The sequence below is a fragment of the Nasonia vitripennis genome, chromosome 5, assembly GCF_009193385.2.
Source record: "Nasonia vitripennis strain AsymCx chromosome 5, Nvit_psr_1.1, whole genome shotgun sequence".
NCBI classification, from domain to species: Eukaryota; Metazoa; Arthropoda; class Insecta; order Hymenoptera; family Pteromalidae; genus Nasonia; species Nasonia vitripennis.
This window is the reverse complement of record NC_045761.1, coordinates 433,392-456,231: the sequence shown is the minus strand read 5'-3', so window position 1 is coordinate 456,231 and position 22,840 is coordinate 433,392. Positions and strand designations below refer to the sequence as shown.

Here is a 22,840-nt window from a genome sequence, read left to right as displayed (position 1 = left end):
ACATTGCGACTTTTTCGTTTTCAGTCTGGCCTGGAAATACGATATCAGCTTCTCACTGGAGCACGTGCTTTTCACATTTTGGGGGCAGACTTTTTATTTTTATTTTTATTTTTTTTTCCCGCAATTTTACTAGAATACAAAATACTTTGCCCTTGGAGCAAGGACTCCTTTTTCTTACGAAAAATACGCTATTGTAAAGTAGAAAAGCAAGTTCGATTTATTTCAGTCAGGAATGGAAATTTAGGGGAAAGAGCCGGTAAAACGGATTTCGACCAGAATCATCCAAGCTTTCCCTGATTCCGATGACTGCCAGCAGATAGCGAAGCCGGAGAAATGAGCTGAGCGCACGCGAAGGAAGCATCGCACGATGATCGCACATGGTTCGACTCGCAACCGATTCAAGAGTGGTGGGGTTGGATTGATAAGTAAATTATCACATGGCACAAACAGACGAAAAAAGAACACGAGATGATTTGCCCACTTATACTGTTGCATGTGTATCCCTACCTATAGCATAAAGAGCTACGCAGCCTGCATCAATCCCAGACCATCGATTCGCTAGCTGTCTGCGGCATTTCGGAGCAGAAAAACCACTGTAGGCGTTAGCGAATAGTCAGTGCCTATATAGGCTCTGTCGCGATCTTAACCTGTCCAGCTAAGCTACCTCGACTTGCCACCGAGGAAGTCTATCACGTGAATAGCATAAAATCAATTAGCATAATCTCCGAAGAATCTTTCCATTTGACAGTGTACTTTCTCGGTGAACAGAAATATGGTGAGTATGTATATATACGGTGTAACGAGGCTCGTATATTCACGCTACTTATAGGCGAAGCCTAAACTGTAAAGTCATCTCTTGTCTTTATAATACATCGATTATTCTAACTTCCAGATAAAAAATGCGACGATGAAGTTGAGTTGCGTGAGCAGATTGCTCGGAGCTCGCGCCTCTGTTAGGATGTTTTCTGCACCCAGTGGCACCGCAGGTATGTGTCTATATACAAGTACTACAGTGTTTACATCACTCATAATAGCTACATCTATCAATTCTCGTAAACAAAGAAAGTTTTGCCTGACCGTTACATCGAGGTGCCGACGGGCGACATTAATTGATTTCTCACTTTTTAATTGCGTTAACCGTTTTACCTACAGCAAGCACCGAAGAAAGCGACGTGCTCTTACAAGAGGTAAACTGAACTTTCTCCCGCGTATAAGAAAGCGTCGATTTATCAAATTATAACATTTCGCGACTTCTGTGCAATAGGTAGGCAGCAGCGGCGTGATCGTGCTCAATCGCCCGAAAGCATTAAACGCCTTGAATCTGTCGATGGTGCAAAAGATCTATCCGGTGCTCAAAGAATGGGAGTCGAGCAAGAAATTGGTCGTGATAAAGGCTACCGGAGACAAGGCATTTTGCGCCGGAGGAGATGTGAAATCGCTCGTCACGGCCCTCGGTCAACCAGGCGGTGACCAGCTTGGAAAGGACTTTTTCAGACATGAATACACGTATGTCAAGACGACCTATGACTGATCAGAGGCAACTATTTTTAATAACGGTATACTAACGACAAATATTTCAGTTTGAACCATCTCATTGGTACTTACAAAAAGCCATACGTCGCCTTGATACACGGTATAACGATGGGCGGAGGTGTTGGCTTATCCGTCCACGGCAAATACAGGATAGCGACTGAAAAAACTTTGTTTGCCATGCCTGAGACAGCCATAGGTCTGTTTCCCGATGTGGGTGGTACTTACTTTTTATCGAAACTCAAGGGAAAGCTCGGATTATTCTTGGGATTGACTGGGCACCGATTAAAGGGTGAGATTTTTATATCATTATTATACTGACCACGAGAATTCTCGAGTAAAGTATTCGCCACGTCATTTAATAATTTTGCAAGGCGTCGATGTATTGCTCGCTGGGATCGCAACCCACTACGTTCCCTCTGAAAAGCTCGAGGCCGTAACTCGGGAACTGCTTGAAAACAATTCTAACGTGGATGAAATTCTGAAGCAATACAGTTCAGAGAACGTTGAGCAGAAATTTAGTTTGTCGCCTCACATAGAATTGATAAACGAATGCTTCTCCGCGCCAACCGTTGAAGACATCATCAGCAGGCAAGTTATCAAACAAATGATTATGCTTCAACTTTTCCGGCTGTAAATATTTACATTTTTTCATAACAGCCTCGAGGCTAACAAATCCGAATGGGCGCAACAGATAGCTGAAACGCTTAACAAAGTTTCACCAACGGCGCTTAAAGTTACGAAGAAAGCCATTGAAGAAGGCAGCAATAAGACACTAGCAGAGAGTTTAGTCACAGAATACAGATTGGCTTGCGCTTGTCTGAATAAAGACAGCGACTTTGCCGAGGGTAACTTTCTTTGAATAACTAAATCCAACTCCAAGTTGGCAATTAAAATGAATGATTTTCTCGTTATCGTTCTCTTACAGGTGTGAGGGCTTTGTTGATTGACAAAGATCAAACCCCGAAATGGAATCCCAAGTCACTAAAGGAAGTTACAAATGAATTTGTAGAACAAAGATTTGCTCCTTTACCATCTCAAAATGAGTTGATTCTTTCCAAGCTGTAAATGTTAAGCGTTATTAAAACCAAATAAATTTTGTATTTTTTGTACACTTTGCATACAATTTGTACATAGCCATTCCATACTTATTCATTAATCAAAAACCGAAGTTTTAATTAATGAAGTAAATAATATTTTAAAAGTTATTAAATTGTAATATATATATATATGTAAATCAAATGCTTCTAGTATAAAAACATCGTTTTTATTCATGTAAAATGAACGAAGAAAATAATGCACGTTAAGTACCTTACAACTATTGCAGATGCACAAAGAACATGTCAGTCATTGCTGAATAAACCAATCACACAATCAACATGAAGCATCAGTTATTTTTTTTTTTTTTTTTTACAATAAATTTGCTAGTTTGTGTACTCATTCGCATATTCGCTTGTTCAAAATAACAAAAAAAATTTGCTAAAAAATAAAATTTCTCTCTTACAGAGAAGAAATTTGTACGGCATATTTAGATGTTACAAATGATAGTTTACCTATCTTTGGAATATTTTGTCTGAAATGAATCAATAAAAATAAAAATAAAATGAATTTAATTCAGCTATAATTTAAATATTCTAACTATTTAATTGCTTTTTTCACTATATAACCAAAATCCCAATAATTTTGGAAATACCCCTAAATAATTTAATTATTTGCTATGAATTGCAATGAATGAATATTGATATACTTCAAGGAAGTGAACAACGATTAATATCACCTAATTCTGTTGTTGTGTCAAACACATTTTTTAACCAATGGGATTTTAAGCCAAAATAACTTGAACCATTCATATGTATATGTAAAGTAATAAAAATGTTTGTTGTATGTTGTATGTTTACATCAGATAGTAAAGAATTTACAATATTTTGAAACGCATACAACCGACTTTATAACATATGTAAAGAAATAAGCTGTAAAGATGTCTGGACTTCTTAAATAATTACTTTATTAGCGATTTCGTTATCAAAATGTTTCAACCACTCCACAGTATGTCACTGTATTTACTAAAGTAGACTTTAGAGAATAAAAATTTGAAAGAATTCTATAGAATCCATATTCATTGTTGTGAAGTATGTCGACTTGAAGCGGCCTTAATACCACAGGAATCGATAACTACAGCTAATCATCATTATTATTATCATCATACACAATGTTCCTGCCTTGTGTTTTTTTTTTTAATTCACTGAAACCCTCACCTATTATTTAATTATAATTTTTTCGTAAAAATTAAATTCATCCTGTTGTACTAATGCCAATATGCAGAATGAGCCGGAGTTTAGAAACCATGAATTACTGGGGAGTTGAAGTGTTCCGATTTTAATTACGTGCGTTCAGTCAATGTACTGCGCAAGCCAGCGAAAACCCTCGCCATATCCTTGCCTCTTCAGTACCGAGCACATGAATAGTTCCAATGGGCGGCCTGGAATATCACTGCGTGGAACCTTTCCCTAAAATTTGAAAATAAAATGCATGTATCAAATGTTTTCGGTACACGCAAATTAAGGAAAACTCAGCTTTAAGAATAGTAAGAGCAGTTTTATACCTTTCCAGTCGTTTGTCCAAAAAGATTGAAAAAGTTCCTAAGTTCATCTTCAGATGCTGCACCAGGCTTATCAATTTTGTTGCCGAGAACAAGCACCGGACATGCACTCAATTGTTCATCGGTCAAAAGTGCATCCAATTCTGCTCTAGATTCTGGTAACCGCGTCCTGTCACTAGCGTCCACCAAAAAGACGATCGCATCTACTGCTGGGAAGTAGTCCTTCCAGACTCTTCGGGCTATCGGCGCGATATAAAAAAAAACGGGTGATTAATTTTCTTTGTTAAAAAATTCTTCAAAGAGAAATTTTATGATTCAGTACTGACCTTGAGTATGACCACCAAGATCAAAGGTGGTAAACCTCATGTTGCCAATAGATAATTCCTCTGATGCTATAACAAAGAAAAAGTAAAATTTAGAACTTTAACTACGGAATAAAAAGTCACATTGATAACCAGCTAATTGAAAAACGGAAAAAAACTTAGATTTTATATTATAATGTTTCATCAATAAATATGATAACAAACAATAACTCTTTTAACTTAAAATACTGTATGAACAAATTTCCTAGCCAAATCTAATAGTTAGCATTTTACTATTATTTTATTGTCAAACACTGACGTCATTAAAAATAAAAAATATTGTTAGCGAAAGAGTTAGTTACTTGGATGCAACGTGGGTACATGTTGTGCAAGCCGGTCATCTTTAAGCATGTGAAGTAACGTAGTCTTTCCAGCATTATCCAGCCCAAGGAAGAGCAGCTTTCCACTCTTCTTCCATAATCCTGAAAAGCAATGAACACAAACATCATGCATATGTCCAGAAATTTACTTACGCTGCATAGAAACCTCCATAGGTTCTAGCAGATTCTCAGCAATGGCTGCATTTATTACTGAATGGCGACCAGAATTGGATAAGCCAAGAATAGCAAATCTTCCACGACAAACGGGCAGTTGGAAGCCTACAGAACTTACATATCTCAATGACAAGACTATTCTATTTTAATCCAATAAATTTTCTCTGAATTATTGAAATAAGAAAATCTGCTCCTAAGCATTTTTAGAAGGTGCAGTATCAGATTTTTTACAATGGCACGTCGGGCAGTATGATTTGAGTGAAATAAGATAAGTGGCACTTTACGAGCTCTCTATGATGGCCATGATAAAAATTGTCTCTCTATCCACACAAAGTGAATTTCGAAAGCTAATGTTCTACATTATTGTCACAGCTGTAAGTTAAACATTTTATCTCTGCAAGCTACTTCTTTACACTGTTGATGAACTGCCAAAAAACGTGTTGTCAATAACTTGTTCTCGGCGCACTTCCGCACGTAAGTATTAGCAGAAAAATTACGCGTAGCAGCTACTGCTGCGACCGATCGTGATCTCGCACACGCTGCGTACACGCGATGATAATCGATCGCGCGCTAAATATCGAGAAATCCGGCAGGCCGAAGACACACTTACCAAGGTAGCCCAGAACCCCGGTGAACCAGTCCCAAATAAACATGTTCCAGGTTCTGCTGTTTGGCCGTCTGCTCGAGTGTTCGTGTCTCCGCTGCTACGGAGAATCAACTGGCTGGCACTGTCTCTCCCGATGATGACTCTGCAACAAAAGACACGTCGTCGTCGTCGTGTGGTCCCTCTACTGCTTTGTTATTCGCGTGCGAGCGAGCGAGACGGACGCACAGATACTGATATATGAGCGAGAGAGAGAGAGAGAGAGAGAGAGAGAACGCGAAGGCAATCTCTCGGGCCTATATATACGTTTTATTATATCGGATCTGACGCTGCGGAGCACTGGCGAGCTGCAGAGAGCAGCGTATATGATTCGACTCTCGAAGCAGCGCAGCATGTGCGTTAGGTACTCGGTTTCAACGACTGTCACGCGCACCGAGAGGAGGAACCCAAATATTGGCTTCGATTATTTTGAGATACTAGCCGTGTTAAGGGCTGCTGATGTTTAGTTCGCGGAAATTCAGTGGCAAGTACGCGCGGAATCCGTGAGAGCAACTGTAGATTCGGCCCGAGTTAGGTAGATACGTGTACACTTGTACAGTCTGCACGGACACGCACGCACACGCGCACCCCGCAATGCTGGCACTTTAAACGCTACTTTTTATGCTGTTTCCTCGTCGCTTATGTTTAATTACGAGTGACTGCGACGTGTTTACGCGAACAGAACGATTGGTAGTGAACGATCGGGGCGATAGAGCGATTAGCTCGCGGTGCAATATCTGGCATATTATATAGGGAAGCCTTGAGACGTACAAGCGCACGTCAAAGCGCAGTAAGTCGACCGTCGTGCGATGGACACTCGCGAGCAGAGAACTTACTCCACCTGCGTCGGTTTTTCGCGAAGAATAAGTCCGAGATTTGCCCGCTTGCTCGCATATGCTTACGCGTCGTGCGTGTGACGAGGGCAACGAGAAATTATGTTACAACACGGAGAAATGGCCCCTACTTCTTCTGATTACGTCTGTCTCTGTCTCTTTCCTTGCCCCTCTCCGCCGCCTATACATTAGCACTTTAATCGCCTTCGAATACAGCACCACAGCTCCGACAAACTGGCCACGGCGAGGGAAAACTGACTTTTCACTGAGCGCACAGCTACGTGTGTGCCAGACTTTGTTTACATGAGCGAAATGCACGACGTTGCTAACGCCAGCAAAGTTCGCCGAAGGCTGCTCCAATCTAGAGCAGACGTTTAACCTTAATCGTGCTCCGAAAGCACACGACGGATGAAAAGTCCTGCAGATTGCTGGCCCTCCTTCCTTCTTCTTTTTTTTGCCCGAGCAAAGTGGCAGGTGCAGCGAGTTTCGTACACTGCACAGACGTACACGGCACAGGCCAGTGATGAGCGGAGAGGAGCAAGGGATAGAGAGAGAGAGAGAGAAAGACAGACACGGAACGGCTGCTGCGCTCCAAAAATACAACACTCACGTCGTCCCGTCTGTTTCGCGGCCGCGGCAGGACTGATGCAGCACTACCTACTTACTTATAAGCAGCAGGAAGGTTACGCCCGTGAACGCGCGCGCGCGCGTCCGAAGCACTGTACAGCAGCAACTCGCGAAACCGCGGAGAGATCCGAGATGGAGATACGATGGGGTTAGGATTAGCACAACGTACCCGAGTCCGGGGCAGCGATCGGTCGGTCCAGGAGGAGAGCAGCGCGACAGAACGGAATTTATTTTCCTCCGGAGCTCACTGGCTCTCTCGCTCGTCGCTGCGATCTCCCCCACTCGCACTGCAGCTGCTCACGCGCGCCTTCAGCGGTTGGCAGTTGGCACTGCGGGTAGCTCTCTCTCTCTCTCTCTCTCTCACTCCGACACTCTGCTCGTCTCTCTCTCTCTCTCTCTCTTTGGGCTGCTGACGTCTACTTCCGTCGGCCATACTGCTTTTCTGCGCAACCTCGCGTGCGCGGGGCTTATTTTGTGCTGCATCATAACGGCGCGAATTTTCGGTCTCCCGATTCTGCGTTGCCCAGTGACGCACTCGGCTTTCGTCATCCGAGCTGTTGCTTGAGCAGCTCATTGAAATTCCGAGTTGGCGACGCTTGTTGTTCTCCGGTCGTGAAAGAAATGAAAGAAAGTTTCGCCCGTTGCTTTCTTTTTAATTTGAAAAATGATCGGTGGTTGGAGAGGCGGAGATTCGCTCTTGGCAATTAGTCGAGGCTTCAGTTTATCGCAAACATATTTTGATAATTTTTTCTACTGATCGATGTTATTTCCCCACAAGATGAACGTAACATAAAATTTCATGTTGGAATATAAACGAATATCAGTTATGCTAATCATTCCATTGCGACAAATAATGAACAATCTGAAACGCCAAACAACGTCGTAGCAGTAGTCGGTAGCGTCAATTACCGTCACGAAACTCGTGACAAAGGTGGACGAGAAAATCGTGGACGTCAGCACGCGTCATTGCGCTCCGTTTCGAGCCCGACGCGGCGGCCGGCGAGCAGCCTGAAGTTAGCTCTCCGGGTTCTCGAAAAAGCGGCGATGCCATTTGATCGTCAATATTCGACGTGGTCAAGTCAAATTCAATTCCGCGAACGGAACTAGCGAGCATTAGCGACAGTTACTTGGGAAAAACGATCGAAAAATTGCGTAGATCTTCGATCGTCTGCAGGCGAAAGTGAAAGTATTCGAGGCGAAAAAGGGTGCGAGAAGAGGCGAATCCGACGAACGGAAACGTGAAGCTAAATGGTCGCGGAGCGTTCGGCATTAGTGCCGCCTCCGGTCCCAGCGCGGCAGCGTTCAGGCGAGTGCTTCTGCCGCGGCAGTATAGCGGCGGCGATGTTTGGCTGAGCGGCTAATGTATATATGTATATAGAGCACAAAGCGGGGGACGAGTGCTGTGTGCGCGGCGGCGTTATTTCCTCTCTCGCTCGCTCGCATAGGCCAGCGCGACTGTAGACTGTAGAGCTGCACAGTGCGAAGCGTATACGTATATAATATAGCATACAGCCCTGCAGTCGGCGGCGGCGGCGGCGCGTACCTTCGTCTCTTTGCGCGTGTGCGAGAAGGACAGAGAGCGAGCGAGGAGAGAACTTGGTCTCGTCGCTGTGCGGGTTCGACGCGAGAAGACGAGGTTTCGGCTTGTGCTGTGACCCAGCGTGTGTGCGCCCTTTCACGGCCAAGATGCTGACGCTCGGCCCGAAGAAGGACGGCGGACCGAATCTCAAGTTCTTCGACTCGTCGGAGGTCCTGAACCAGCTCGACTCGGTCAAACAGTGGATGCTGAAAAACGCCAAGAAGGTAAGTCGCCCGCTTTTTCCCCTCCGCGTTCGCGCGCGCACAGCCCCGACTGCTGCTGCTGCTGCCTAAGGCTCCGCGACCCGGCGTCGCCCTATTGAGTAGACCGACTTACGCCGATTCTCCGCGGCTTCTGTCTCCTGGCTCGCGTGCTCCGACTTGAGCATTTCAGCCGCGCCAGTCTTCCGGGGCATCGCTTGCCCAAGAGGCTGCTCGGCTTCGGAGAAGCATTATTGCGGGGCGGCTTTCTCGCCGATGCGCCGAGCATAACCTATATCGCGCCGCCTATAGTATGCCGAACGACGTCTGTGTGTCCGTGTGCAACTGCGATGATGTGCACAGATCGCCCGAACGCTCGAGCAGCGACACTGTTTTTTCCCTTTTTGGGGCCGATTTGTTTACGCGTACTCGTATAGGCTACTGCCGACGTTGACTGACGGACGTACGCTGCTCCCACGCTTTGTTTATCGACGTGCTGCTTCGAGCCACTGTACGCTGGGCTGAACTAAGTAATCGTCGGCAAATGTTTTTGTATTAAACTCATTCAGAGGCGTTACGCGAATTACAACCACCCGCATATCGTTTAGTTTCTTTTTATTTGTTGCTTTAATTTAGCTGTTTGCTTGTTTTCTCAGTATATCCAAACTGATCCACCAACCAACAAGAGCTTGTCCACTCTGGTTGTACAGATTCTTCAGTTTCAAGAGGATAGTCTTGGCAAAAATGTTACTAGGCCTCAGATGACAAGGATTCCTGTATGTTCTTTTACAATTCTTTTGCTCGCCACTCTCAATACTTGTGTGTAACCGATATGTAATCAATTATTACTTTTGCAGATGAAATGCTTTCTAGATTTTAAACCAGGAGGTGGCTTATGTCAGATTCTATTAACAGCTTTTAGGTTTAAACAGGAGCAAGGATGGAGGCGATTCGATTTTCCAGTAGGAAAGGTACTGTCGAATCTTCTAACTTTTCACCAAATCTGCCAACATTAATGGCACTTATTTTAATGGCTTTGTTATTTTTTAGTCTGGACCTCGAACGGACAGAATGATAGAAATGCTTGTTGCGATAGAGCGAGCACTAATTCAGTCTAGGTGTCTGACTGTACCATGTGTATTTGTGAGGTCAGATGTTGATAAGCCTACAGCAGTAAAAGTTAAAGAAGTAGTACGTCGGCATCAAGGAACAATAGCAGAGAGTGAAGATGATGCTACTCATATAATTTATCCACCTGCAGATCCTCTAGAAGAAGAGTATGCAAGGCCATGCTTTCGTAGGGAGCGCTTTGTCTTGCTGCATTGGTATTATTTTCCGGATAGTTATGACTCTTGGGTGAATATTGATCTTCCATGGGATTATCCTGAATCAGCTCTAGGAAACATTACCACAAAGTGAGTTCTTTATTTAAACTGTAGGATGATTTTATACTGATAACTTTGGCTAATTAATCAATTAAACTATTTAAGGTCTACGTACAAAGTATCAGCTACCTGGGCTCTAGATTTAGAGCAGTACAATGAATGGATGAATGAAGAAGATTATGAAGTAGATGATAGTGGACAAAAGAAAGTGCATAAATACCGAATATCAGTTGAAGATCTGATGGCTACACCAGCACCGCCGTCTGCTAAAAAGCAGAAACGAAAAAGATCGCCTTCTCCTCCACCAAAGCTTGGCAAAAGGAAGAGGTAAGTTGATACTATTGGTGAATAACAAAAAAACTTGAAATGATGATTAATAAGAATTGCTTTACTTTCAATAGCGGGCGAGCTCCAGCAGGTGTTCAAGGTTTGTCGAACGTATCTTCAACGGGTCCAAAGAAATCTCGCGGTGGCGCAGATGAAGAGGAGGATTTGACTCAGGGGATGGAGGATCCACCTGCAGAACCAAGGATAGTAGAAGTCGTGGCCGCTAATGCCAACTCACAAAACTCGGGGCAAAACAGCAGCTCCACAGGAGGTATAATTTCTGGCAGTAAAAAACAAGATAATGAGCTACAACCTCTTAAATCTGGAAACATGGCTGATCTCGATGAACCAGCAGAAGGTACTTTCATTTTATATCATAAAAAGTTAAGGATTATATATAAAATTGGATTATGATTGTCAACTAACTCATGTACCGATTCAATCCAGGTGACAAGAGCAACTCACAAACGTCTCAGGACAGAGAAGAAAGAGATACGAGTAAAGAACGAAATGACGGTAGTAAAAGTGATGAACCAGAAGACAATGTCACGGAACAAACTCATCACATAGTGGTGCCCAGTTATTCTGCCTGGTTCGATTACAATTCGATTCACACGATCGAAAAGCGAGCTCTGTCTGAGTTCTTTAACGGAAAAAACAAATCAAAGACGCCGGAAATTTATTTGGCCTATAGGAATTTTATGATAGACACATACCGTCTGAATCCTACGGAATATATTACTTCGACTGCGTGTAGGCGCAATTTAGCCGGTGATGTCTGCGCGATAATGCGAGTTCATGCTTTTCTTGAGCAATGGGGTCTGATAAACTATCAGGTCGATGCCGAGTCGCGACCAACCCCAATGGGTCCTCCACCAACCTCTCACTTCCACGTGCTGTCGGACACGCCCTCGGGCTTGGCACCAGTTAATCCCAATCCGCCCAAGACACCGCAACCTCCCGCGGCTAAAACTCTCTTGGACCTTGAAAAGAAGCCTATTCTCAACGATGAGAAGATTCCAGGAGCGGGAGCGATGGCCAACTTTGGATTAAAGATCGATCAGTATTCGAAGAAGCCTGCAGTGCTCAAGAACAAGCAGGCTGCTGGAGCAACGCGTGACTGGACGGAGCAAGAGACGCTTCTGCTGCTTGAGGCTCTTGAACTGCATAAGGATGATTGGAACAAGGTAATTTCAATTATACACAAAATTTGTTTTCCCTATGATCAATACGTTTCCTAATTGATAGAAAAATTAACCGTTACTTATTTGGCATAGGTCTGTGAACACGTAGGCTCTAGGACTCAGGATGAATGCATATTGCATTTCTTAAGACTGCCTATTGAAGACCCATATCTCGAGGAGCCCGAAGGCTTGGGGCCGTTAGCCTACCAGCCCATTCCTTTCTCCAAGGCTGGCAATCCTGTTATGAGCACCGTCGCGTTCCTTGCGTCAGTGGTCGATCCAAGGGTAGCCGCAAGTGCAGCTAAGGCTGCAATGGAAGAATTTGCTGCAATCAAAGATCAAGTACCTGCAGCAATATTAGATCAACATTTACGAAATGTACAGGCTAGCGCGAATTCAGATGGTAAGCATTCATTGTGATAAGACAGTTTATACCATTTTTTTTTTATTTGTTTTTGATTTTTTATAACTACAAAATACTGCAAGACTAATTATTAAAATATCGAGATATGATTATTAATAACCCATTTTCTTTTAAGGTAAATTTGATCCAGCTGCAGGATTGGCTCAGTCTGGAATTGCGGGTACCGGACCCCCAGAACCTCCAGAAGAAACAGCCAACGCTCAAAATGCTTCCAGCCAAGCGGCATCGGCTACAGCAACGTCGCCGACATCAGCTTCAACGCCACCCGAAGGTAAAAAGGATGAGCCGACCGAAAAATCTAAGGAAGGCAGCAGTGAAGGTAGTCCGGCTGAAGCTACAGCCACATCAACAACGACGGCGACAACAACGACGACAACAACAACGGAAAGTAGCGAGTCGGCCAGCAGTGCTAGTGCGCCACTCGCTACACCAAAGAAGGAGGTTGAAGGAACGGAAGCTGCTGAAGGTACAACTGAGCAGCAATCGTCGCAGGAGCCTGAGAAAATGGAGGTAGATACAAAAGAGGGCGAGGAAGGCGAGTCCAAGACGAAGGTTGATGGGGAAGAAGGAGAAGCTAAAGAAAAGAAAGATAAGGTGGGCTATTTTTTAAATCTTTTTTTACAGTTACATGTACTTAAGAACTTGAATTAACTGATATTTTTTAATTTTATTTACAGGTCGTTAGGGATGCTCAACTACAATCAGCGGCAGCTGCTGCTCTGGCTGCTGCGGCTGTCAAGGCTAAGCATCTGGCTGCCGTCGAAGAAAGGAAAATAAAATCTCTCGTAGCACTACTCGTCGAAACTCAAATGAAAAAACTTGAAATCAAGTTACGTCACTTCGAAGAGTTAGAGACAACAATGGAACGAGAACGCGAAGGTCTCGAATATCAGAGGCAGCAACTCATTAATGAACGACAACAGTTCCATTTAGAACAGCTCAAAGCAGCTGAATTCAGGGCGCGGCAGCAGGCGCATCAGCGGTTGGCTCAAGAACAACAGCAGCAAGCTCAACAGCAAGCACAGCAGCAGCAAGCACAGCAGCAAGCACAGAACCAGCATCAACCGCCTTGGCAGCCAGGAACTAATCCACCCGGTCAATCGCCGATTCAAGCACCTAGCGGCGTGGTACAACAGCAGCAGCCGCCTCCGCCAGTGCCGCAGCAACAGCAAGGACAGCCACCAAGTCCACAAGCGCAACCACATACGCCTCCACAGCAAGCGGTATAAGGCTTCATCATAGACGCTTGAGTCATTGCGCGGTATATTTTGTCGAGAAAGAGAGAGAGAGTTGTACAGAGGTAACCTACTGCTCACTGCTTCTATTTGAAGATTATAGCAGTTAACAGGTATACCAGAAAAAAGCTCATTTCTTTCATTGTATTGGGGCGCCAAACGCGGGTAGATTGTATCTAAATGACAGAGTTTTTTTTTAATAAGAAAAAAAAGGAATGATAAGAGATAATCATCAATTTCAAGAGCTGAGCCACGGGCCAAAAATGACAGCGTTTTTTGTCATTCCGTTTATTGTAGATATTTGACAGATGTTGGGCTTATCGGAATTCTCAAATTTGTACTACTAAATATGAATTATTTTAATTTAAAGATGATTGTTTTTTTTCCTTAAACAAGGTTTCTCATGTGCTTTTTTCGCCAACATATAAGATTCGAGACACTTGTCACTGTCGTGTTTAATTCAGAGCCAGAGCGTGCAATTAAATTTTAAACTTTACTTTCACGCGGATCATCGACCCATTGGAAGTGAATATTTAAATGAAGTGCGATATTGAGAGAATTGAACTAATTCTTGTAGGAAGTGAATGGAACTGGAGCATGATTGAAATGAAAGCCTGAAGTGAAAAAAAATTCGTTTTATCAGTGTACAACTTGAGAAAGACTCGGTTTCTTCACTCACCTTTGATACGACGTATTATTCTGAGAGTAATTATTAAAAAAAAGGGTCAAGTTATTGTGTAAGGAACAAAAATGTGAATTGAATGTTATTTAAGGACCATGAGCCGTTATTAATCGTCAGGTCGAATTATTGAATTTGATTCCTGCTGAACGGCGGCTGCGAAAACTGGCGAGTAATATTTTATTATTTAGGACTTTGACAAAAAAATCTTTTTATGTTCGTGGGTTTTGTATTTTGCAGTATAAGTAATTAACTGTAATCGACCTAACGATCCTATATAATATACTATTGACAAAAGTATACAAATGTGACAAGTCATTTAACGACGCGCTTAGACCCCTTACCAGAAGACATTGTATTAACCCCTTAACTCTTGATGCAGACAATGTGACAGAATATCAAAATAATTTTTTTGTTACAAAAAATATTGTTTTCAGTTATAGATAATATCTGTACAGTATAAACTAATCTATCTTATATATACTTTGTGCATTGATACTGAATATGTGCGGTAGATTGTAGATTAAATTAGTATTTTGTAATTAATTGTGCTTGGATTTTGATTTGTTGTAGATCTCAAAATATTTCATTAATCACAAGATCTATTTAGTATAATTTTCTTTCATCGTTGCCTTTAATGAGTAGCAGGCATACTGCTTCTTTTAATTTACTCGCGTGAATACTTCTATGCGTTATGGGACATGCTTCATATATATATTTCAACAAATCTATCATCATAAGTCTAGAGATAACGAATTTTAGGGCAAACATTGTGCTTTCAGTCTAAAAATGCACCTTCCACACGATAGAAATCGCTCGGCTCGTCAACAGTCATCGATATTTATAAAATATATAAATATACAAAGTAGTGTAGTGTAAACGTATTTGTCTACGCGCGATGCAATGATGTGGAAGTTAAGGGGTTAAATAAGGGCATTTCCGCTCGGCATTCGGCAAGAATCTAACTTCTCAATTTGGCACTTAAAAGTGTCATTGGAACTGATACAAACGCTAAGTGAAAATGCCCGCCGAAGTGACAGAGAGCGAATAACTATTACTATGATACACAACATCGCCATCGATGTATTGATGTCCATTGACTAAATCGCTCTATTGTTAACAAGTTCGACGACAAGGTCTGTCATAAGACGGGTGCACTCAGCCCCAGCCGGTGGCGGTGCCAACATCCTCTCGCTGGCTTCCTTGCCCTCGTAGACGTCGGGGGCCTGGTCACTCGTGCACGTGCTTATCGGCAGCATGTCCAGTGCTGAGCCGAGTCCAAATAGACTGCATCGATGCATCTCCTCGGTCAATCTGGAATCATTGAATTATTCCAGGGCATTATTCTAATATTTCCTTTTTTTTTATATATATATTTATTTGACAAAACTTTTCCGTCGATCACTCGGATACTCACAAATTCCACATAGTAGCTGGATCCTTCGTCGATTCGGCTGCTGGGTTCAGAGTGTACAGCGCGGACATGAGGTGACGATGGTAGTGCTGAAGTAATTGAGTCATGTAGACTTTTCTTAGTTCTCCACTTGTGCAGCAGTAGAAAATGTACGCCAGGTCGAGGGCCAGCGAGCCAACGCGGACCAGTTGAAAGTCAACCAAACAAACGGCCTGCGCGTCGATTGAATAATGTCATTCGAGTTTTGTAAACTACAAGAAAGTGTATAGGAGTGAAATGAAAATGTTCACCTCGGAGTCAGGATCGTTCTTCTCCTTGAACAAAAAGTTGTTAGTCCAACAGTCTCCGTGGCAAACTACGGTCAGAGGACCCTGGGCAGCGGTGAGCTTGCACATAGTGGAAAAAAAAGTGTCCTCCTTGAGGAAGTCCCGGAATTTGCCGAGGATCTCATCGCGACGGGGCTCGAGCGACTCGGGCAGACCCTCTGAGACCATCTTGAAGGCGTTGCTCGTTGCGGTCCGATAGTACTGGCGGTACCACTCGACGTTCTCCATTCGGAACAGCGTCTCTTGAACAGCCTCGCCCGCCTTGGCGTTCTCTGGGTTCGACAGCCTCGCGAATACTTCCGGTCTTGAATTGAATACAGAGATAACGTGCAAATTTTTTTAAAAGATCAGCCTAAACCTATCATCACCCCCCGCGACGGTCAGTTGTATACCTCAGATCCTTGAGCGTAAGGCTAAGAGCGTGAAAGCCGGCAAGCGCCTTGAGCACGTGCTTGAGCTTGTCGACTTGCAAGCCCTTCCTCCTATCTGCCATTTTGAATCCCTTGGCTCTGAGGTCCTCCATCGCTATCAGGTCATCTCTGGCGATGTATATCTTGGCCACCCCGTTGAACACGACTTTACCCTCGGTCTGCAGCTCCATGAGAGCCGGCCAGACCTTGGTGTAAAAGACCACTTCATTCCTGAAAAGCAGCTCGCTCTTGAACGCGTCGCGACGTTCTTGCGATTCAGGTAGCACCTTGTAGATGATGGACCGTTCCCAGGGCTGCTCCTCGCCGGCTGGTCCGCGTTTGCGCCCCTTTACGCTCAGTCGGTAGAGCATCGAGGTGTAGTTGTCGCCACGACCCGAGCCCAGTGCCTCGTCCATGCTCAGGATCTCTACGTCCGGCTCTTCCGCCGCGATCAGCTTGCGGATCGTGTCCAGGCCCAGCCGTACGCTCTGCTTGCAATTATCAATGGTCTTCCTTTTCACTTTGCCAAAGTAAAGGAGAAAGCGCGAGTTTGAAAATAACGGGCGGTATAGCAAACCGTTTCTGTTCTGACTTGAATTTCAAATTTAGACCTGTAGTAATTGGCTCTTGGCTCTGAGGATACTTTTAAAAATAACTCGAAAATACCAGAATTAATTATGCTTCGTAACTGGGCACAACGCTATGCTTTATATATTAATTTGACCTTATAAGGGGTCACATAGCTTTGCCCGCTTGAAAACCCGACCGGAAGAAGAAACGGATGAGCATTATTATAATCTTTTCAAACGAAATTGTATTTGTACGCCCATAAATTTAAATTTAAAATCAAAATTACAGATATACGCACTGAAATTTTATTGTGATTTTTTTTTTAATAATCGAATTCAAATCATTTACTATCGCGCAATTTTCTTGAATCAGTGCGGTTGCCCTACTGTTTTTAAATTAATCGGCTCTGCAATATTGATTTTCAAACGATTTCATATAGAGCAGTTGTAATTTAAGTTTGTAAAAAGATAGAATAAACTGTTGGGTATTGATTTGTAGGTCAGGTGGCGCTAAATTATTAATCAGCGTAATTTTTCATGTAACCATTTATTTGGAATCGCGTTACTATACTCGTGCGCTTGAAAAAAATTGATTGATGTCTTTCTATACATTTTCGCTTAAAAATCGTTAAAAAGCAAGTGAAAATTATTCGTCACGAAGTAAAAACGGCAATGTTCGAATAGAAAATTCACTTTTATCGCTTAAAACTGCACCAATTAATTTCACCGCCTCTATTGAAAGTTTTGAAAAATAAAATTAAACAATACAACTGCAACCATAACAACAAACGCGATTCAAAAGATTCTTATAAAAATGTATGAGAGATAAATATTCAATTGCACCCACCCGCTCCTGATCCTCCATGCTCATATTCCTGCTGACAAGCGTCGACGACACTTTTTTTACTGATCGGAGAGATCCGTCAAACGCGCGGTGGATCGAATGAGCCTAGGCAGCAGCAGCAGCAGTAGCAGCCCACTTCGCTCTATGTTTCACTAGACTATCAGTCAGCTGCCGAGCTTTAAAGCAGAGCACAGGAGGAGAGCTAACTGTACGTATGTACGTACTTACGTTGTGTGACGCGACATCGACCCAATGCAGGAAATGAGCATTTAAGTTGCAATGGGCTGATTCTGCCTCCCACCGATGTATTACTTAATTTATTTAATCACTCGCATCGCCCAACTCAAGGGACAAGGACATTGATACATGCCAATCAGGCATTTAATTTCAATTTCTTTCGTGATTGCGGTACTCTTTTCATTTAACGAGACGCAGGGCAGCCTAATCATCAAGTAAGCCGCACGCGCTTGCGCTCGCCGCAGGTCCCGTGACTTAATAAATAAATAAATAAACTACCTCGGAGTAAACTTATACTCATTTATATATGTATAAACTATACAGGTCTAACATAAGATATTTACATGGTACGTCGAAGTGAAAAATAAAGAAAAACCTTTAAGACCGGCGAGTGTACACGAATTAATCTAATAGAAAAATCGACGGATTCGATTTAACAGCTGTCTGCTAGAGGAAGACGGAATCCAAAACTGTTATTGACCTAGTTTTATCTGCCTTCAAGTGCTTATTTACTCGTGCTAAGCACACTGTCATTTTCGATTCAATGAAATGTAACTGGCTGAGTCATCTGAAGTCCGCCCTCCTTTGGCGACAGATTTCATTTTCAAAATTATCACTGTTCACTCGTTGCCTTTGATTCGAAAGTCTTGGAACCCACAAGACTTAGCAACTGATGTTTTTGAGCCGGGCTAAGAGGAAGTTGTTTGTCTATTGTCTTCGCCATTAGTTCCGCATCAACCATTCCAAACTCGCAGGCGTACTCCACAGTAAGCTGAAAATGCAGAAAGTAATTTTACGAATGAACAGATGAAAAGTGCATATTTATTGAAATGCTGCCGCTTATGATATACGTGCAAGCTAGCGCGCGTGCAAATAACCGCTCGTGGGCTTCCGCGCGTTCACTGGTCAATAAGCTCTGCGCAGCCGGGCATCAATATGTATGCGTACTTTAAAGTATACAGTTACGCGGACATGCACCCCCGTCTGCGTGATAGCCTAATGAGTAAAGAGTAAATCCATTCACTGTTTGCTTATTTTATAAAAGAACCGACTCACCAGGGCTCCGGGTACGTGACCTCTATCAAGGCATGCAGCAAAGATCTCTTGCAATCTGTTTGGATAGATAGAGCCAACGACCGCATCCAGTGACTTCACTAAGAAATTTAGTACTTCGAGCATTTTCTCAAATTCATTTCCCCGAATCAACAATACTGCCACGTCGCCGTATATGCTAGCGGGCCACATTGTTCGCTGCATTCTTTTTTGGTTCACTTCCTACGGGATATAGACATAGATCTTTTCTGTAGAAATTTCATTGGCGTTTAGACGTATACAGTGATTAAAGGAGAATTTACCTGAATGTGAGTCCATAGTGTCCACGCCATATTCGCATACTGTTGATGTAAAGGAGAACCTAACGGTGGTGTACAATGGCGGGTCATTAATTTGAATGTTAATTTCATTATTTGATGCCGATCTAGCATATCAAATTGAACAATCTGAGATAAAAACTGTGGCAATATTTCAATAGCCTTTTCTGATTCATTGAGCTCTAACATTTCAATAATATCTCTCATCACAGCTGGTTCTGGAATATAAATATGTGGAACCAAAAAGTTATAAACCTTCATGAATTCATCTATGGTTTCACTTGTTAAGATTAGTTGCAGATAATTGCGATAATATACGCTTTCCTAAAATGAACATTCAAATTTTATAGAATTATCATATAAATGCTACTTTTTCGGAACAATCTATATTGATGAAAATTCACCTTTAGTCGACCTCCAATGAATTTGTAATTTTTCTTTGTCAACAGAAGTTTATGCAGTCTATCGCCTACAGCTAAATCATGCAGGTGTTTCGAGGCTACTTCCATGGCTTGAACAAAGAAATTCTTATCAGCTGGATCCTGCATTATGAGCTCTTCTCTTTTTTCCAATTCATCTAAAATTTCTGGCAGGACATTACTAACTGAACCATCTAAATTGACAAATTACCAATATCATTTTTTGTCATTTATTGTAAAATAAACATTTTTTAATTATATAGAATAAAATTTTGTTCTTACTTTCCCGACAAAACGTTAGCAGTACATAATAATAAGATGCCAGACATGGCTCAACTCCAATAGATTTAAATTCTGCAAGTAATGACTGAGTTAAATCTTTAGCTATTCCTTGTGTTTGCAGCAGTGATGCGCTCTTAAGAGCAGCATTCAAGGTTCCAATGTTTGGTTTTATTCCGTTTTTAACCATATTTTGTAAAATAGTTTGAATCATAATTTTACGATCCTCGTTATTATCTTTTAGTAGAGGAACTAAATGTAACATAGAATTATAACTATGAATAGCCAATGGTATATTTGTATCTAAGCATTCATTGTACAGTTGCCAAGCTCTATCAACCTATCACAAAATAATAGTTTTTAGGATTTCTTAAAAATTGTTTTCACTCATTATTTTATCAGAAGAAAATAGTTAAAATTTTAATAACCTTGTAATACTTTGCTGTTCCACAAATTAAAGCATTGTAAGCAGCTGCAGCTGTTGCTTTATCAGCTTTCAACTCTCCAAACAGTTTTTCAACTTCAGGATTATTACTATAAAAAAATTTGATTACAGATAACACAAACATTCTATTTAGATAATGTGCATAAACTTACTTCCAAGTATTCTTGAATACTTCAGCTTCCGGCTGATAAGATCTCTCTTCTGGAAGCTCTTCTGGAATTAGCTCTGTATTACTATTATAAAAACACAACATCTCCAATATTGCTTGCTTTGTTTCTTTTGTCACTTCTCCTTCCAATAATTGATATACATGGAGAACATCAGCAATACGAGCTTGTTTGATCAAATCATTTAAAATTTGTTCAGACACTTGCTCTTTTGTCTTGTATTGATTGACAGGTAAGAAGGCCTGAGAGTTCAATTTATAATTGTTAGCAAAAATATAATTTTCAACAATCTTATAAAAAAATTACAATACCTGAACTAAGGGCTGAGAGAGGTCACTTTTAAGAAGGTCGGCATGCTCTTGTAAAATCCACATCGCAGCTTTCTTACCAGATTCTCGAGCAAGCGAATACATTCGCTTTTTGCTCAATGATGTTGGAATAAGAAAAGGATCATCTATGAATTTATAGTCAGCAGCAGTTGGATCGCGTGAGATAGTTGTTTCTAAGGCCTAATTTAGTAAAAAGGAAATGTTAAATTTGATAAAATTAAACAAGAAAATCAACTTGCTACCTCTAATATATCAGTTGGTCCTCGTTCTTTTCTGATTGGCACTTGAATTTCTGATGAAGAATTCACAGAAGCAGTAGTTGCTAACTTTTGGAACTGCAATAATATATTCCGAGGAATCCTCCTAATAACAAAAATGGTCATTTGAAAGGGCACTTTGTGGTTTTATTGATTGTCTCGTTAATTGAATCTAGTGATAATTTTTGGTAAAATCTGAAAGTGCTTTGAGAAGAGAAATAAAAACACTGTACCTGTCAATAATCTTGTTCCTGAAAGTATTCATTTTGGCAAATCTTTAAAAAGCCGAACAATAAAAACAACGAGTCCAGTGCTCCGAGATGCACTCGAAGAGAGGTTATAGGAGCTCAGGCGAACTCGCGTGCGATTAGCGCCTGCGCATATATCATGCGCAAGTGCTCACCGGCAATGTAGGTCTCGTTGTTTGTAAATATCGTTGTGGGTATGTATCCGTGCAGTTATCGTTTGAAAAAACGTTCACTAGCAAAATCAATGACGCTCTCTGTAATGATACAAGCGTAAATAAGTTGCGCTCCATTTCCGTACATTGAATGTACCGATATAGCTATACTATATATAATACGGATTGACACAGCCTCCGATCAAAAATAGATCGCGAGTTCGTAATACAATGTAATTGCAGCTCAGTGTTCGCTTTGGCACAAGTAAAAAGGCAGTTGCAAGCCCATATTATGATAACGGCTTGAATCATTGACTCTGCAAATTAGGAAAACGTCAAATCGGATCAAACCAAATTATACAGCTCCGTTAAGGGCTTCGTTTTTCAGCGGTAAAAAGCCGTCCCTCGGCCCATCCCTCAGCTGCAGCGCAAATATCTCATCCAGCGCGTGTTCAGGCGCTCTCGTCGCGACAAAAAGGCCCCTTTACTGCAAAAACTACGTCAGAAGTGGAAGAAAATCCATCCGTGTTATAGACTGCAACAAACAAGTAAAAAAAAGTATATGTAGGACAGGACAAAACGCGAATAACCGGCCTTGGTCGGGGCGTTTATCGCGCGTGAAGTTCAGGGTCAGTATTATATGCGATGCGAGTCTAGTTTCAGTGTAGACGATGCTCTCGAACGGCGGGAATTTTAATTCGAAAGAGTATATATATAAGATATCTGGTACACGTTATTCACTCGGGGCCGCGAGCCTCGAGGATCCTCCTCCCGGTATATGTGTATAATGTATATGGAAGAAGGAAGAAGGAAGAAGGGCCCTTTGCGCGCGCAACAGCTGCTCTATACCCCGACGGCCCGGTTTTACACGGTTATAAGATAGGGAATCGTTCGTTTCTTTCAGCCAATTTTATATTGTTTAGCATATGAATGCGCTGACGGCCTCCTTTCTCGTGTGTACAGTCGCCGGGCTTCTTGTATTTTTTTTTTATATCAAAATACGCGGCTGCGGTGGAGATAGGTATTTTCAAAACTGTACATCTGCGCTCGCACGGACTCTATATATATATATATATATATATATATATATATATATATATATATATATATATATATATATATATATATACTGGGCAGAAGTTTTGTTTGTTTAGGATTATACCGTTTCTTTCTCGGCTCTGCGTTATCGATATACTCGTTGACTTTTTGCCTTTTTCCATCGCCACGCTGCACTTTTCAAGGATATTCGCTGTTACCGAAAAAAAATACTGCA

General features: G+C 42.0%; 5 protein-coding genes across 24 annotated transcripts; 2 read left to right on the top strand and 3 right to left on the bottom strand.

The window, feature by feature from the left end:
- The first annotated feature begins 107 nt into the window (after window positions 1-107).
- LOC100121990 (3-hydroxyisobutyryl-CoA hydrolase, mitochondrial) lies at window positions 108-2,942 on the top strand. Of its 2 annotated transcripts, XM_031931966.2 has the most exons (9): window positions 108-425; window positions 514-775; window positions 893-986; window positions 1,153-1,187; window positions 1,265-1,506; window positions 1,581-1,822; window positions 1,905-2,121; window positions 2,191-2,378; window positions 2,459-2,942. In XM_031931966.2, the coding sequence occupies exons 2-9, from the start codon at window positions 773-775 to the stop codon at window positions 2,596-2,598; spliced, it is 1,161 nt and encodes a 386-aa protein (XP_031787826.1). In that variant the 5' UTR covers window positions 108-425; window positions 514-772; the 3' UTR covers window positions 2,599-2,942. The 2 variants fall into 2 exon arrangements, with proteins under 2 accessions (XP_031787826.1, XP_016842356.1); XM_016986867.3 differs by having other exon boundaries at window positions 222-775.
- Window positions 2,779-7,947, bottom strand: LOC100119718 (GTP-binding protein SAR1). Of its 19 annotated transcripts, none has more exons than XM_001604933.6 (6): window positions 7,258-7,947; window positions 5,596-5,734; window positions 4,794-4,913; window positions 4,456-4,521; window positions 4,133-4,368; window positions 2,779-4,037 (listed from the first exon to the last, which is right to left on the bottom strand). In XM_001604933.6, exons 2-6 carry the CDS (start codon window positions 5,636-5,638, stop codon window positions 3,921-3,923), a joined length of 582 nt encoding a protein of 193 aa, XP_001604983.1. In that variant the 5' UTR covers window positions 5,639-5,734; window positions 7,258-7,947; the 3' UTR covers window positions 2,779-3,920. The 19 variants fall into 19 exon arrangements, with proteins under 19 accessions (XP_001604983.1, XP_008201770.1, XP_032456091.1 ...); XM_008203548.4 differs by having other exon boundaries at window positions 6,593-7,387; XM_032600200.1 differs by having other exon boundaries at window positions 7,123-7,387.
- A 170-nt stretch (window positions 7,948-8,117) lies between these two features.
- Window positions 8,118-13,814, top strand: LOC100121971 (SWI/SNF complex subunit SMARCC2). The gene is made up of 10 exons (XM_008203545.4): window positions 8,118-8,891; window positions 9,524-9,643; window positions 9,725-9,838; window positions 9,918-10,282; window positions 10,358-10,579; window positions 10,654-10,937; window positions 11,027-11,766; window positions 11,857-12,166; window positions 12,303-12,781; window positions 12,865-13,814. The coding sequence occupies exons 1-10, from the start codon at window positions 8,775-8,777 to the stop codon at window positions 13,414-13,416; spliced, it is 3,303 nt and encodes a 1,100-aa protein (XP_008201767.1). The 5' UTR covers window positions 8,118-8,774; the 3' UTR covers window positions 13,417-13,814.
- A 496-nt stretch (window positions 13,815-14,310) lies between these two features.
- LOC100121953 lies at window positions 14,311-18,193 on the bottom strand. Its single transcript, XM_001605505.5, has 5 exons — window positions 17,668-18,193; window positions 16,234-16,739; window positions 15,806-16,145; window positions 15,519-15,727; window positions 14,311-15,415 (listed from the first exon to the last, which is right to left on the bottom strand). Exons 1-5 carry the CDS (start codon window positions 17,689-17,691, stop codon window positions 15,202-15,204), a joined length of 1,293 nt encoding a protein of 430 aa, XP_001605555.2. The 5' UTR covers window positions 17,692-18,193; the 3' UTR covers window positions 14,311-15,201.
- LOC100121935 (protein PTCD3 homolog, mitochondrial) lies at window positions 18,193-21,572 on the bottom strand. The gene is made up of 10 exons (XM_001605491.6): window positions 21,401-21,572; window positions 21,153-21,273; window positions 20,893-21,090; window positions 20,567-20,823; window positions 20,398-20,503; window positions 19,973-20,309; window positions 19,676-19,884; window positions 19,257-19,595; window positions 18,958-19,176; window positions 18,193-18,673 (listed from the first exon to the last, which is right to left on the bottom strand). Exons 1-10 carry the CDS (start codon window positions 21,430-21,432, stop codon window positions 18,515-18,517), a joined length of 1,977 nt encoding a protein of 658 aa, XP_001605541.1. The 5' UTR covers window positions 21,433-21,572; the 3' UTR covers window positions 18,193-18,514.
- Between the last annotated feature and the right edge of the window lie 1,268 nt (window positions 21,573-22,840).

Excerpts from the sequence above, each read along its gene's own strand:
- LOC100119718 (XM_001604933.6), bottom strand. The coding sequence starts at position 5,638 with ATGTTTATTTGGGACTGGTTCACCGGGGTTCTGGGCTACCTTG. Across the intron at positions 4,522-4,793 it reads TGTACCCACGTTGCATCCAA|CATCAGAGGAATTATCTATT; the intron begins GTAACTAACTCT and ends TCTTTGTTATAG. Across the intron at positions 4,038-4,132 it reads TTGGACAAACGACTGGAAAG|GGAAAGGTTCCACGCAGTGA; the intron begins GTATAAAACTGC and ends TTCAAATTTTAG.
- LOC100121971 (XM_008203545.4), top strand. The coding sequence starts at position 8,775 with ATGCTGACGCTCGGCCCGAAGAAGGACGGCGGACCGAATCTCAAGTTC. Across the intron at positions 8,892-9,523 it reads TGCTGAAAAACGCCAAGAAG|TATATCCAAACTGATCCACC; the intron begins GTAAGTCGCCCG and ends TTGTTTTCTCAG. Across the intron at positions 12,782-12,864 it reads CTAAAGAAAAGAAAGATAAG|GTCGTTAGGGATGCTCAACT; the intron begins GTGGGCTATTTT and ends TTTTATTTACAG.
- LOC100121990 (XM_031931966.2), top strand. Across the intron at positions 987-1,152 it reads TGCACCCAGTGGCACCGCAG|CAAGCACCGAAGAAAGCGAC; the intron begins GTATGTGTCTAT and ends TTTTACCTACAG. Across the intron at positions 1,507-1,580 it reads TTTTTCAGACATGAATACAC|TTTGAACCATCTCATTGGTA; the intron begins GTATGTCAAGAC and ends CAAATATTTCAG.
- LOC100121953 (XM_001605505.5), bottom strand. The coding sequence starts at position 17,691 with ATGAGCATGGAGGATCAGGAGCGG. Across the intron at positions 15,728-15,805 it reads AGAACGATCCTGACTCCGAG|GCCGTTTGTTTGGTTGACTT; the intron begins GTGAACATTTTC and ends ATCGACGCGCAG. Across the intron at positions 15,416-15,518 it reads CCAGCTACTATGTGGAATTT|ATTGACCGAGGAGATGCATC; the intron begins GTGAGTATCCGA and ends CAATGATTCCAG.
- LOC100121935 (XM_001605491.6), bottom strand. The coding sequence starts at position 21,432 with ATGAATACTTTCAGGAACAAGATTATTGACAG. Across the intron at positions 20,824-20,892 it reads TCTCTCAGCCCTTAGTTCAG|GCCTTCTTACCTGTCAATCA; the intron begins GTATTGTAATTT and ends TTGAACTCTCAG. Across the intron at positions 20,310-20,397 it reads GAACAGCAAAGTATTACAAG|GTTGATAGAGCTTGGCAACT; the intron begins GTTATTAAAATT and ends ATTTTGTGATAG.